We start from the raw sequence: 13,684 nt of genomic DNA, 5'->3' as shown, positions 1-13,684 counted from the left end.
TTATGTGGCAAGAAAAGTCCAGTTAGGAGTTTACAATACTAATAGTTCCAACTCAAGCAAATACAAGACCCATTGCGTTGCAAATGCTTGTTTTAGGAAATACGCTGTTACAGCAGTAATCATAGCACAATAGATTATTGTAGAAATTATACTTAAGCTCTTAAAAAATTAAATAAATAACCCCTCTCTTTCCCATCTCTACACACGGATGATGGGTGGGGTCAGTTAAGCTTGATGACCCCACCGCATCTAGTGCTGACTTAGGAAAGGGTGGGCTCATGATACAGCTTAAGCAGTCTTGGGAGTTAGAGGGCAGATTCTGTACCCGCACGGTGCTGCTTGAAAACATGACGCTGCCTGGCGCCATTAGTGGGTGGAGTCCAAGGACTCCAAATATATCTACAAGGCTGGCACCATTTCAGCCCGTATTTCAGAAAGAAGCACCGCTATCTATGAGACACATGTGTACTAGCGCATGTGTTTCAAGACACCTGCCTGCCTACCTGATGCCCATGTCTGAGCGTGATCCATCAGGCAGGCAGCAGGAGTCCTATTCCAGGCAGCACTGGCAGAAGGCATTCGCATTTCTTTTAGAATGCTAAGTAATACCACTGACGTTACTTAGCATTCTAAAAGAAATGTGGATGCCGGTAATTGCTATTTGCAATCACCATCCACGCCGCACGCATTAAATTAGGCTGCGCTTAGCGCCAGCACCCTCGTAAAGAAACCACTGTAGCCTGGCTTACTCAGGCGGTTGTGTGGACCATCTTCATGGTGACTTCAGGTCCACTACAAAGGCTAAGAGGTCACTAGAACATATCTAAGAGAGTAGCCAATAAAACTGTTACTTGGATTGCTCTCCGCGTGGCAGAACTCCACAGAACCCTACATACATGATTCAGGCGTTACCATTTCATTTCATAATGATCTGTATGTGATTTAAGAGAACGCTTTCCATGCTTGTTGCTCATTTTGAATATTAAGCATTTTGGTACTTGTGAACATGAGCACACATATTTGGTCTTGGTTTACAAACACCCCAGATCACAAGTCATGAAAGAGTACCTTCAATAAAACATGTAAAGTATACACAAAGTACTTGAACAATGTATGCAATAAATCTAAATGTTGGGAAACAGTAAATATATACTCATCTAACAAATATTTTTCATTGTTAGGATTATAAGCTCTGTTGTTTCACCAGTCCACTTTAATATATTTTACTTATTTTTGCTCTGTTCTTTTCGAACAGGCACCATCTACCCTGAAGGAAAAACAGAAATGTGAGCCTCAGGCAATAAGGCAAGGTGGTACTCTTCCTGGTCAGTTTAGTGGAAGCCTTCCTGCATCTTCAAGCCATCCTCACATAGCAGAAGGAAAACCCAACAGCAGCCACCAGGCACTTCTCCAGCATTTGCTACTGAAAGAACAAATGCGACAGCAAAAGCTTCTTGCATCGGGTAAAAACAATTGACTTTAGCAGAGTGTCAGTGAACCTCAGGGCAGGGATCTGAGTGTTGCAATATCCAATACAGATGAGTTTTTAGAAATGATTATATATGTGGTACTTCAACAAAAAGGGAATGCCAGGGGATGGCTGCAAATGAGAGCGCACAACCCGAAAGAAAAATGGTCTCATGAAACCCATTCAGGAATGGGTATGACTACCTGCTATTGTTTTTAGACAAATACTCTGGGTATCTCTTTACTGCATGATTCTTTTTTCATTTTTCACTGCCAGTGCAGTTACAGATAGTTGTGAATCACACCACATTCTACAAAGTGCTCGTGATCAGATTTTTCTATTATGGACAACTTAGAATTTTTAGCCTCATTCTTTCTCAGTATGTGGTGCTTCAGTTCAACAAACTAGGGCCTAGATGTACAAAGGATGTCTATGGCTGCAGACCTCTGATTCAAAGTTTGTGACTGCAAACATCCCTTTTCCAATGCTAAACACATAAACTAGGCATGGAAATTGATATGGAATCATTGTTTGGAAAGGGGCATGTGGTAGGTTTCTCTTTCAAAGTATTTTGCAACCAGTGGTTTGTTATTGTACCACACAATACCGTAGGTTTTCATGATACCAGCCATGATTACTGCCAGCAGAGATGTAATTGAGTTGGGCCTTGAGGTCATCTGACAATCAATTTCTGTTGGAACTCAGTTTTTCTCTGAAATTTGCATATGGTAACTCTTTCTTGGTTGCACATTTGTGGATTTTGTTACAATTCTACATAAGATGGTGAATTATTATCCAAGTAAAAAAAAGGTCCACTTGGACCTGGCTGTTCCCATTACATGCCTCCACATCACCGAAAGAAAACCAAGCTCAATTCCAACATCAATCACCAACGATGTGGTTCTTAGGGCCAGACTGGCGGTAGCGGGGAGCGGGAGTTCCCTGGGAGACTGGAAGGATGGGGGCTGGTTTTCTAGCAGTAAGGGGCCAGTTTTGTTACTGGGGGCGGTTTTGCAGTGGTGCTCCAGTATTGGCCCCCAGTAACACAAGCAGCAGTACTTCACACTTGCCCCGCCTTACCCCGGGCCTGGTCTGACAATGTTGTTACCGCTGCTTTGGATTCGGGTCTGGCCCTGGTGGTTTTTTAAAATAAATTAAAGTTTATTGATGCCCTGTCTGTGAGGAATAGTGGTTTGGTATTTCTAAGAATGTTTGTTTCTTCCTTTGCAGGTGGGGTACCTCTTCATCCTCAGTCTCCATTGGTAGCAAAGGAAAGAGTCTCTCCAGGTGGGAGAGTAGCCCACAAATTGCCCCGTCATCGGCCTTTACATCGAACTCAGTCCGCTCCGCTACCTCAGAGCACACTGGCCCAACTTGTCATCCAGCAGCAGCACCAGCAGTTCCTGGAAAAACAGAAACAGTACCAACAACAGATGCAAATGAATAAAGTAAGATAACTCTATATTTCAAACTCTTTAGATCCAAAAGAAGTTTAATAGCTGTTAAATATGTATGTAGAGGGTCATTCTACATCTATAATGTGTGCATGGAACCCTTTCAAGTTCAGATATACTTAGAGAGAAGTATTCACAATATATTTCATTGCACTCAAACTCCACTATTTGCTTACATCTGCCTTTGAAAAATCTTTCTGAAGCTCTCTTTCAGCAATTTAAATTACACACCTATTAAACCTGTATATTTCACATTGGAATCACAATATAAAGAGGATTTGAACCCTAATAAATTCCTAGGGGTTTCATCTCACTATCCATGTGATTACAGCTATGAGCAAGTGTTACAATGCCAGGCTGATGCTATGCCAGGTGTTGTGATTAGACAGGTGAGAATGTTAGTCTCCAACAGTATGACTGCATCAGGCTGGCAACACAGGAGTATAGGTGCTGCATGTGTACCTAGCCCTGTGGTGGCTATTATGATGGTCAGTGGTAGTTGAAGGTAAACATCCTCCTAATGGGACCACAGAAAGGGTGTTCTTTGGAAGGAAGGGTCAGATTTGTATGAAATTCCTTTAAGTATACTTTATGGTCTTAGGCACATGACTTTACTTCAGTAAGCCAGCATAAAATGTGAGTACCAGCAAATGTTTTTCTTTTTAATAGCGTCCACTACAAGCATTTAGGATTATCAAGACAATTGCTAATTACTTTTTTCAAGTCATGTACTAGCTTATCTGATTAGCTTTATTGTGTTGCATTATTTACATATTTTGTAACATTTGATGAGGTTTATTAGGCTCGATCAATGCTGGCATAGGTATCATTATGGATTGTGTAACTTGATTTAAGTGCCATGCACTGCCAATAAACTAAAATGTGTGTTCCTATTACTATATATAATTAATACATTTGACATCCCCACCCCTCTCACTTATAGCTCAGACACATCACATCACAACTTCAGATCAAGCAAATGTCAGCTGAAATCAGATTTACATGAAAGTAACAGGGGGTGCTAACAGTCAGTCGTAGGTTTCTTGCAATGGATCTTGCTACACACCAACCTGCAAAATCAACTACATTTGTCATTTTTTTTCTAAAAAAGTTTGAAATAAAGCCCTTTCAAAGAAGCCTTTTTCCAGTTTTCTAGTGTCCACTCCTCCCTCCTGGCAAAGGGCACAGCCCAACAGTGTATGCTTCTCACTCCCAACAAAGGTCAACGCACCACTAAGAACATTTCTCTGTGTGATGGGCCTCATTATGAATGCACCAGCTCCATCCTATTAAGTCTGCCTCCTGTAGGTACCAGTATTGGGGGCAGAGTTAATGGGCATTACAAGAGGGACTCTGAGGTTTCCCTTAGAATTAGGAATTACTTACTGAATTGGCAACTCCATTCTAAATTTCCCTGGCTATACCTCAATACTTTTCAGAAATAATGGGGGGGGGGGAGGAGATCATGCCTGTTTCATCTGGAAGAGCCATGTCTTGAGGTTACTTCAGAAGCATGTGAAGGCGGTTCTGATGTGTTGTGGGAGGTTGTTCCAGGTCTTGGATGCCAGGTATGGTAAGGAACATCCTCTACTTTTGTTCTAGAGGTGAGGGAGGTGTGCTCTTTCCTCGAATGCAGATCAAAGGTTTCTGGTTGGTTGGTAGAAGTTGAGGCTGTGGTTGAGGTATGCTGGACTGGTGTTGTGGAGAACTTGGTAGGTGAGGTGAGTAGCTTGAACTTGCATCTTTCCTGGACTAGGAGCCAGTGGAGAGTGTTGAGGTGTGGAGAGATGTGGTTATTTTGCTGGATATTCAGGATGAGTCTAGTGGCAATGTTCTGGGTGGTTTGGAGTCGGTATAGAACCTGAGCTGGATTTCCAAAGTAGAGGGCGTTTCCATATTCAAGTCTACTTGTGATAAGACCCTGGGTGTCTGTTTGTTTGGTGTTAAGTGGGATCCACCTGAAAGTCTTGTGTGGCATTCGCAGAATCTGGAAGCATGATGAAGCAACAGCATTGAACTGTCTGCTCATGGAGAGTTTGGTATCCAGGATTATCCCCAGGTTCTTGGTGTGGTCTACAGAGGAGGGTGGGGGGGCAAGTTCAGAGGCCATCCAGAGACGTCTATGTAGAGCTGGAAGCAGTTGTTTTTCTTCCAAGCAGTGACATTTCTCATGCTGGTTCAGTCGGTAAGTGAGAGGATGAGCCTCGTGTCATTGTTGTAGGATACTATGTTGATGCCATGGGCTCTGACGATGTCTGCGAGGGGTGTCATGTAGACATTGAAGAGCGTTGTGCTGAGCGATGATCCTTATGAGACTCCACAGATTAGTTTCTTGGGTTCTGAGGTGTGTGGGGAAGTCTAACTCTTTGAGTTCTGTCCATGAGGAAGGAGGATATCCACTTGAGGATTGGTCCACAGATACCCAAGTGCTGAATTTTCTGATGAGTGAGTTGTGGGAGACCATATTGAAGCTACAGAGTGGTCCAGGAGAATGACTGCGATCATTTCTCCTCAGGCGAGGATGCTTCTGTTGTCATCATTGGCCGCAATGAGGGCTGTTTCTTTACTATGGCTGGTGCAAAAGCCAGACTAAAGGCTGTCTAGGAGTTGATGGTGTTCCTGGTGGTCTGTGAGTTGGGCATTGATGACTTTCTCCATGGTTTTAGCTCGAAAAGGCAGGCGTGAGATGGGTCTGAAGCTACTAAGAGTGTTGGGGTCTGCTATTGGTTTCCTCAATAGATCAATGACTTCTGCTTTTCTCCAGCAAGACGGGAAGGTGGCTGTGGTTACAGAAGTGTTGATAATAGTGGTGAAAGTGGAGTAGATGATGATTCTTCCAAAGTTGTTTATGAAATGGGGGCATGGGTCTGAGGGGGCTCCTGAGTAGTGGTATTCATCAGGGTGGTGGTGTATTCATTCAAGAGGGGCCTCCACTTGATTAGCTGCTGTTTGGTGATGAGAGAGGTGTCCTGCTGGGCATTTGTATCAGTATGCAGTGGTTTGAATGTGTCGTAGATCTTGGCAATCATCTGGGGATTATTAGGGGTGGGAGGTGAACTCCGCTCTACTCGTGGAATTTGCAGAGTTTTTTCCACTTAGAGTGCAGAGTTTTTTCCTCGCTCGCACTCGCCAATATTGAGTTGGCGAATGAGGAAAATCTTACTCAAGACCGCCTCCCTGGGAGATTTCTCAACGCAGGTGGTCACGGATGAATGCGACTGCTCGCATTGAGAAACTTTCAGTTCGCATTGAGGAAGCTGCTGCTCGAGTAGAAAATCTACTCAAGTGGCAGAAAAGAAGCAGCACCCTCTTGTGCTGCGTGGAGAGCCGTTTGCACTTATTTTTCAGCGTGGGACAAACGCCCAGCACTAAAATGCACGAACAGTCCAACCTAATGCACTCTGCTGCTTGCAGATCTCCACGTAGCGCAGCTGAGTTTTTTGGTCACTTTGCAGAGCTCCGTGTAGCAGAACTCTTCAAACTCCTCTCAGGCCCTAGCCGTTGTTGGCAGCTGCAGAATTGGAGAACTCCTTGACAATGATGAAGAGTTCTTTGATGTTGTTGGGGCTGGCTTTGAGTCTGAGAATTAGGGCCTTTTTGTTTACGTCTCATAGTTGTTGGTGGAAGAGGCTGAGGGTGATTTTGTATGTGGAACTTTCTGTGGTGCTTTTGCCGAGTCTCCATTTTCTTTCAAGTTGTTGGCAGTGGCGCTTGGACTGTCTGAGGTCGTTTGTGTACCAGCTGGATTGTTTGCTGTTTTTGGAGATTTTGTTTCTGGTGGGAGCAGTGTGGTTGGCACAGTCAAAGAGCCATTTATTGAAGAGCTTGGTGTCGACATTTAGGTTCCTGATGTGGTTGGGTGAGTGTTCTTTAGGGTCTTGGTCCAGTTTTCTTCAGATATTTTGGTTCAGCGTCTTGATTGTGCTTTGGGCTTTTCTGGTGGTGTGGCTTAGTGGGCGGGTATCTTGAAATGTGTGATGTAGTGGTCAGACAATGTGAGAGGGGTCATGTGGGTGGTAGCAATCCTGTTGTAGGAGGAGAAAATAGGGTCAAAGGTGTGGTCTGCCAAGTGGGTTGGTCCTTGGATGAGCTTGGTGAGTCTGAGGTTGCTGAGTCTGTCAAAGAGGGCCCTGGAGTTGGGGTCTGTGGTGTCTTCCAGGTGTAAATGGAGGTCCCCAAGGAGGATGTAGTTGGTGGATCCTGATAGAGATGGGAGCAATAAAGTCTGCAGTGTGGTTGCAGCATTTTGCTCGTGGGGCTGAAGGATGGGAGGCGAGGGTTCCCTTCAGGATGGTGGAGTAGTCAGTTCATATTTTGAAGTGGAGGTGCTCCATGAGGTTGGTGTCCGAGTCTGTGGAGGTGCTACAGGCAATCATGTATTTATAGATGATTGCAAGTCCTCCACCCGTGATCATAAGTATGTCTTCAAGGTACACATATGTCAAGTTATGAAAATTAAATCTATCCTTACATGTTCCTTCACAATATAGTGTTACTTGATAGTCGATACTCCTGCAGAACGATATAGTAGTACTGGACATTGTGGTATACAAAAAGTGATCCTCCACCGGTAGATGAATAAAACATACTATAGACAAGCCATGTGTGACTCTAGTAATTTGTTTTAGAAGTTATGAAAACAAAATAACAGAGAAAGGGAGAACTCAAGTTTTTACTGTCTGAAAATATTTAGCCGAAGTAGCTACTATTATAGCTGAACAACAATCCTCCACTATTCGACAGTCTAGAAAACTCTTTGAATTTAGGAAAAAAATGAACACACTCAAGCTCCAAAACTAATGAACTCCCTGTTTCTCCCCCAAATCCCTTCATTAGGAATTGTTAAATCACCAGCGTTTTGAAGCACCACAGCTCTCTAAAGCACTTGCAGTGAATTCAGCTATACAGCGTGAACTATTAAGATATATTAAATAAAAAAGACAAATACTTAACTCATGAAAGGAAAGGAAAATATTTTTACTATGTGATCGTATTTACAAATATAATAATTACTTTGGCATATGTCATTTAATATGTGTCAATGCCCTGGTGATTTATTGTCTCTCAGTGTCATCCCATACCCTGTCTGGCAGTTCAATAAATACAAGGAAATGTCTGACAGTGAGGTCAGAATCAAGTAAAATTTATCCATGAGAACATTCACACGTTCTCTGTGTGACACAGATAGTCCACTGTGTTTCATGTTCTTTACTTGTTCGTAATGGTAGAGATCACTCATAAACCCAGAGTCTTCTGGCATATAAAATAGTTATCTGTATAAACGATCTGTAGCAAACCATCCAGGCTTTGAAGCAAGAACGCTACAGGAATTAGAAAATCTTAAAGGCCATTTTGAGGTCTGCCACAACCGAGTTTTTTTTTTCATTGGAATGCATTCAAATTTCACAATACCTATCTCAGGGGGCTAATAAAATGATCTAGTCAGAGCAACAGTCACGAGTTAAATGTGTATAAGCTTGAAAAGTCATTGAATATTTTCAGAACATACTGTATAGTTAGAAACGTTGTGCAAACATGTTTTTGTTAGACTTTTGTTTGTAGACTTGACATTGTGTCAGGGGTTTAGCCTCAAAATAAATAGATGGCAAACAATCCTGGTTTATTGAGTTTAGAAACCTCCACTATTCTGGAACAGGACACAGACAACTGGAACTCTGCAGCATTGGAATGTTCTATTTGGGTGTGGTCTTAGGACCTGATTACAACCTTAGTGGAAGGGATTACTCCGTCACAAATGTGACAGATATCCCACCTGCCATGTTACAAGTTCTATTATATCCTATGGAACTTGTAATATGGCGGATGAGATATCTGTCACGTTTGTGATGGAGTAATTACCTCTGTCAAGGTCATACTCACGCCCTTAGTATTTTCTGTAGTACTGTTCTTGCTGCTCTGGGCCAGTGTATGTAATCCTGTAATGGTAATGCATTATCACCCAAGTCATCGCTCTCAAACAAGGATATGGTATTTGTTAGAAATAAGGGTCTCTGGTTGGCAGTCAGTTTGCACTCTTCCCAAGCAGGGACCCTCACTCTAGTCAGGGTAAGGGAGATACATAGCCCCTGCTTACCCCATTGGTAGTTTGGCACAAGCAGTCAGGCTTCTCTCAAAGGCAATGTGTAAAGTATTTGTACCAACACACACAGTAACACAGGGAAAACACCACAAAGTACTCAACACCAGTTTAGAAAAATAGCCAATATTTATCTAAGTAAAACAAGACCAATACGACAAAAATCCAACATACACATGAAAAGTTATTAATTTTTCAATTAAAAAGAGTTCTTAATCCATAGAAATCAATAGATACATTGTTTTTACACAAAGTACCTGGCTTGTGTAAAAAATAAAGCCACACAAGCGAGCAGGCATCGGAAAAGTCAGCAATGCATCGATTCCTTAACCGCAAGTGAGTCAGTATGTAATTTCTTCTCCGGTCAGGTAGGCCATACATTGGTTTCCTCTCCCTCAGCAGAGCGATGCGTCGAGTTTCAGGCAGGCAACCTCGGGTCGATGCGGGTTCACTGTGGTTTTACTCCCAGCAACGATGCATGCGAAATTCCGGCACATGGTGGCGAAGGGCCACGCTGCGTGTGTGATGCATCGATTTCGGCAGCCGCAAGCGGGTGTTGCATAAATTTTTCAGCCACAATGGAGGTGGTGCTCTTATTTTTCAGGCGCGAAGCAGATACTGCGTTGATTTTTCTTTCACATGGCTCCTGTGCGTGAATTTCAGTCTTGGTTTCACCAGCCTCTCCTTGCAAGGGCCCAGAGACAAGATTAGGCACCACTTGGTAGGGTAGAGGTCTCAGCAAGAGAGTATACAGGGAGTGCAGAATTATTAGGCAAATGAGTATTTTGACCACATCATCCTCTTTATGCATGTTGTCTTACTCCAAGCTGTATAGGCTCGAAAGCCTACTACCAATTAAGCATATTAGGTGATGTGCATCTCTGTAATGAGAAGGGGTGTGGTCTAATGACATCAACACCCTATATCAGGTGTGCATAATTATTAGGCAACTTCCTTTCCTTTGGCAAAATGGGTCAAAAGAAGGACTTGACAGGCTCAGAAAAGTCAAAAATAGTGAGATATCTTGCAGAGGGATGCAGCACTCTTAAAATTGCAAAGCTTCTGAAGCGTGATCATCGAACAATCAAGCGTTTCATTCAAAATAGTCAACAGGGTCGCAAGAAGCGTGTGGAAAAACCAAGGCGCAAAATAACTGCCCATGAACTGAGAAAAGTCAAGCGTGCAGCTGCTACGATGCCACTTGCCACCAGTTTGGCCATATTTCAGAGCTGCAACATCACTGGAGTGCCCAAAAGCACAAGGTGTGCAATACTCAGAGACATGGCCAAGGTAAGAAAGGCTGAAAGACGACCACCACTGAACAAGACACACAAGCTGAAACGTCAAGACTGGGCCAAGAAATATCTCAAGACTGATTTTTATAAGGTTTTATGGACTGATGAAATGAGAGTGAGTCTTGATGGGCCAGATGGATGGGCCCGTGGCTGGATTGGTAAAGGGCAGAGAGCTCCAGTCCGACTCAGACGCCAGCAAGGTGGAGGTGGAGTACTGGTTTGGGCTGGTATCATCAAAGATGAGCTTGTGGGGCCTTTTCGGGTTGAGGATGGAGTCAAGCTCAACTCCCAGTCCTACTGCCAGTTCCTGGAAGACACCTTCTTCAAGCAGTGGTACAGGAAGAAGTCTGCATCCTTCAAGAAAAACATGATTTTCATGCAGGACAATGCTCCATCACACGCATCCAAGTACTCCACAGCGTGGCTGGCAAGAAAGGGTATAAAAGAAGGAAATCTAATGACATGGCCTCCTTGTTCACCTGATCTGAACCCCATTGAGAACCTGTGGTCCATCATCAAATGTGAGATTTACAAGGAGGGAAAACAGTACACCTCTCTGAACAGTGTCTGGGAGGCTGTGGTTGCTGCTGCACGCAATGTTGATGGTGAACAGATCAAAACACTGACAGAATCCATGGATGGCAGGCTTTTGAGTGTCCTTGCAAAGAAAGGTGGCTATATTGGTCACTGATTTGTTTTTGTTTTGTTTTTGAATGTCAGAAATGTATATTTGTGAATGTTGAGATGTTATATTGGTTTCACTGGTAATAATAAATAATTGAAATGGGTATATATTTTTTTTTGTTAAGTTGCCTAATAATTATGCACAGTAATAGTCACCTGCACACACAGATATCCCCCTAACATAGCTAAAACTAAAAACAAACTGAAAACTACTTCCAAAAATATTCAGCTTTGATATTAATGAGTTTTTTGGGTTCATTGAGAACATGGTTGTTGTTCAATAATAAAATTAATCCTCAAAAATACAACTTGCCTAATAATTCTGCACTCCCTGTAGGTGCTAGCAGAGGAAGTCTTTGATAGCAGTGAGACTTCAGAACAGGGGGCAAGTTCAGTCCAAGCCCTTGGAGACACTTCACAAGCAGGAAAACACAGCAAAGTCCAGTCTTCATCCTCTCAAAGGCAGAAGCAGCAACTGCAGGCAAACATAACAAAGCACACTCACAGGCAAAGGGGCAGTACTCCTCCTCCAACTCTTCAGCTGTTCTCCTTGGCAGAGGTTCCTCTTAATCTAGAAGTAATCTAAAAATCAGGGATTTTGGGTCCACTACTTATACTCCTTTCTGCCTTTGAAGTAGGCAAATTTCAAAGTAAAGTCTCTGTTGTTCACAAGATCCTGCCTTGCCCAGACCTGGCCCCAGATACACACCAGGGGGTTGGAGACTGCATTGTGTGAGGACAGGCACTGCTCTTTCAGGTGTAAGTGTCAGCTACTCCTTCCCCACTCTATCCCAGGAGACTGGTCAGGATATACAGGCTACACCCAGCTCCCTTTGTGTCACTGTTTAGAGGGAATTCACAAACAGTCCAACTGTCATTCTGACCCAGATGTGGATTAAACAAGCAGGTAAAGGGATAGAATGGTTAAGCAAGAAAATGCCCACTTTCTAAAAGTGGCATTTTCAAACTAACAATCTAAAAAACAACTTTACCAAAAGGTGTATTTTTAAATTGTGAGTTCAGAGACCCCAAGCTCGACATCTCTATCTGCTCCCAATGGGAAACTGCACTTAAAAGATATTTAAAGGCAGTCCACATGTTAAATTATGGGAGAGATAGGCTTTGTGACAATGAACAACACACTTGGCAGTATTTCACTGTCAGGACATGTAAAACACATCAACACATGTCCCACCTTTAACATACACTGCAGCCTGCCCTTGGGGCTACATAGGCCCTACCTTAGGAGTGCCTAACATGCACAAAAAGGGTTGAATTGGCAGTTTAAAACTGTACACGCAGACACTGCAGTGGCACATCTGAGCCATGTTTACAGGGCTACTCATTCAGGTGGCACAGTCAGTGCTGTAGGCCAACTAGTAGCATTTGATTTACAGGCCCTGGGCACCTCTAGTGCACATTACTAGGGACTTACTAATAAATCAAATATGCCAGTCATCAAAACACCAATTGCACTTTAGCACTGGTCAGCAGTGGTAAAGTGCCCAGAGTACCAAAAACTAGGCAAAACAAAGTCCAGCACACAGCCAGAACACAGGAAGCAGAGGCACAAAGACAGGGCAAAGCATGCCAAGGATGCCAGGTCTAACAGTATTCAAGACAAACATTGCTGCCTCAAAAAACAAAATTGTATTGATTTGGCAACTTCTTATGAAGGGTGAGCTGCTGCTCAATACCTTCTCAGATATGCATTTAGGGCTAATAGTATGCAGCTACCTCAATCAAATTACACACACAGTTGTCCACTAAAAAATGCAGAGGAGCTATGAACTATAATTTCTTTAACAAGCAAATTATGAACTATCTTTCCTTTAACAATCAACACTATGAAGTATTGTTCCTTTAAGTATCGAACTCTGGACTATCATTCCTTCAAGAATCAAACTATTAGCTACCAAATTATTAAGATTCAAACTATGAACTATAATTCCTTTAGCAAACAAACTATGAACTATCACTCCTTTAGCAATTAAACTATGAACTATCATTCCTTTAAGACTCAAACTGTGAACTATATTTTTTATTTTGCAAGAACAGCTAAATTGCAGTGACAATGAAGAGTAAAGAACAATAAGCATCACTCAGCCACTTGTGACAGGTTACACTTGTCCTGTGAAACGTACATTTTACTTTACAGACAGAGACTGCATTTGTACATCATTCTGATAGTTATATTGCTTTCCTATCATGTGGTGTGTTAGTGTATATGTTCCCTTGTGATGCACGTTAGTGATTAATGCATCACACCACAGCTTTGTCATGATTTAAACTTGTGGCCTGTAGGTCACAACAGATGTCAGTTGTAAGCATTTAGTTCATTGATACATCTTGCCTGATCCTGATTGAGATGTGGCCAGCTGATTAATCCTTCAAACTTTGGAACTTAGGGAACCACGTTCAGGTTCACACTGAAAAAATCACAGCAAAAGAAACCCAACATATACATATTGCATAAAGTTCGAATTGGTGCAAAATTGAGCTTTTTAATTCTGTTTTGCTTCTTACAAATATTGAAACACACACATATTACATACATTTTGAACTGTTGTAAAATTCAGATTGTTATTCCTGTCGTGCTGCTCACATTGCAGGGATCTCAAATCCATATTAGACTTAAGTGCTGATTATGAGCGCCCTAGATGGGATTAAAATGTTTATTAGATCC

General features: G+C 42.6%; 1 protein-coding gene across 6 annotated transcripts in view; it reads left to right on the top strand.

Moving 5' to 3' along the window:
• LOC138262030 (histone deacetylase 9-like) overlaps positions 1–13,684 on the top strand; it is a 285,528-nt gene that overhangs the window by 238,737 nt on the left and 33,107 nt on the right. For all 6 annotated transcript variants that reach the window (XM_069211699.1, XM_069211696.1, XM_069211697.1 and 3 more), the window contains 2 exons: positions 1,256–1,463; positions 2,699–2,916. In XM_069211699.1, the coding sequence (XP_069067800.1) occupies positions 1,256–1,463; positions 2,699–2,916 (426 nt within the window). The remainder of the gene's footprint in view (positions 1–1,255; positions 1,464–2,698; positions 2,917–13,684) is intronic.

The sequence above is a fragment of the Pleurodeles waltl genome, chromosome 10 (genome assembly GCF_031143425.1).
Source record: "Pleurodeles waltl isolate 20211129_DDA chromosome 10, aPleWal1.hap1.20221129, whole genome shotgun sequence".
Lineage (NCBI taxonomy): Eukaryota > Metazoa > Chordata > Amphibia > Caudata > Salamandridae > Pleurodeles > Pleurodeles waltl.
Note: the sequence above shows the minus strand (reverse complement) of the source record. Positions and strands in the feature narration are given on the sequence as shown.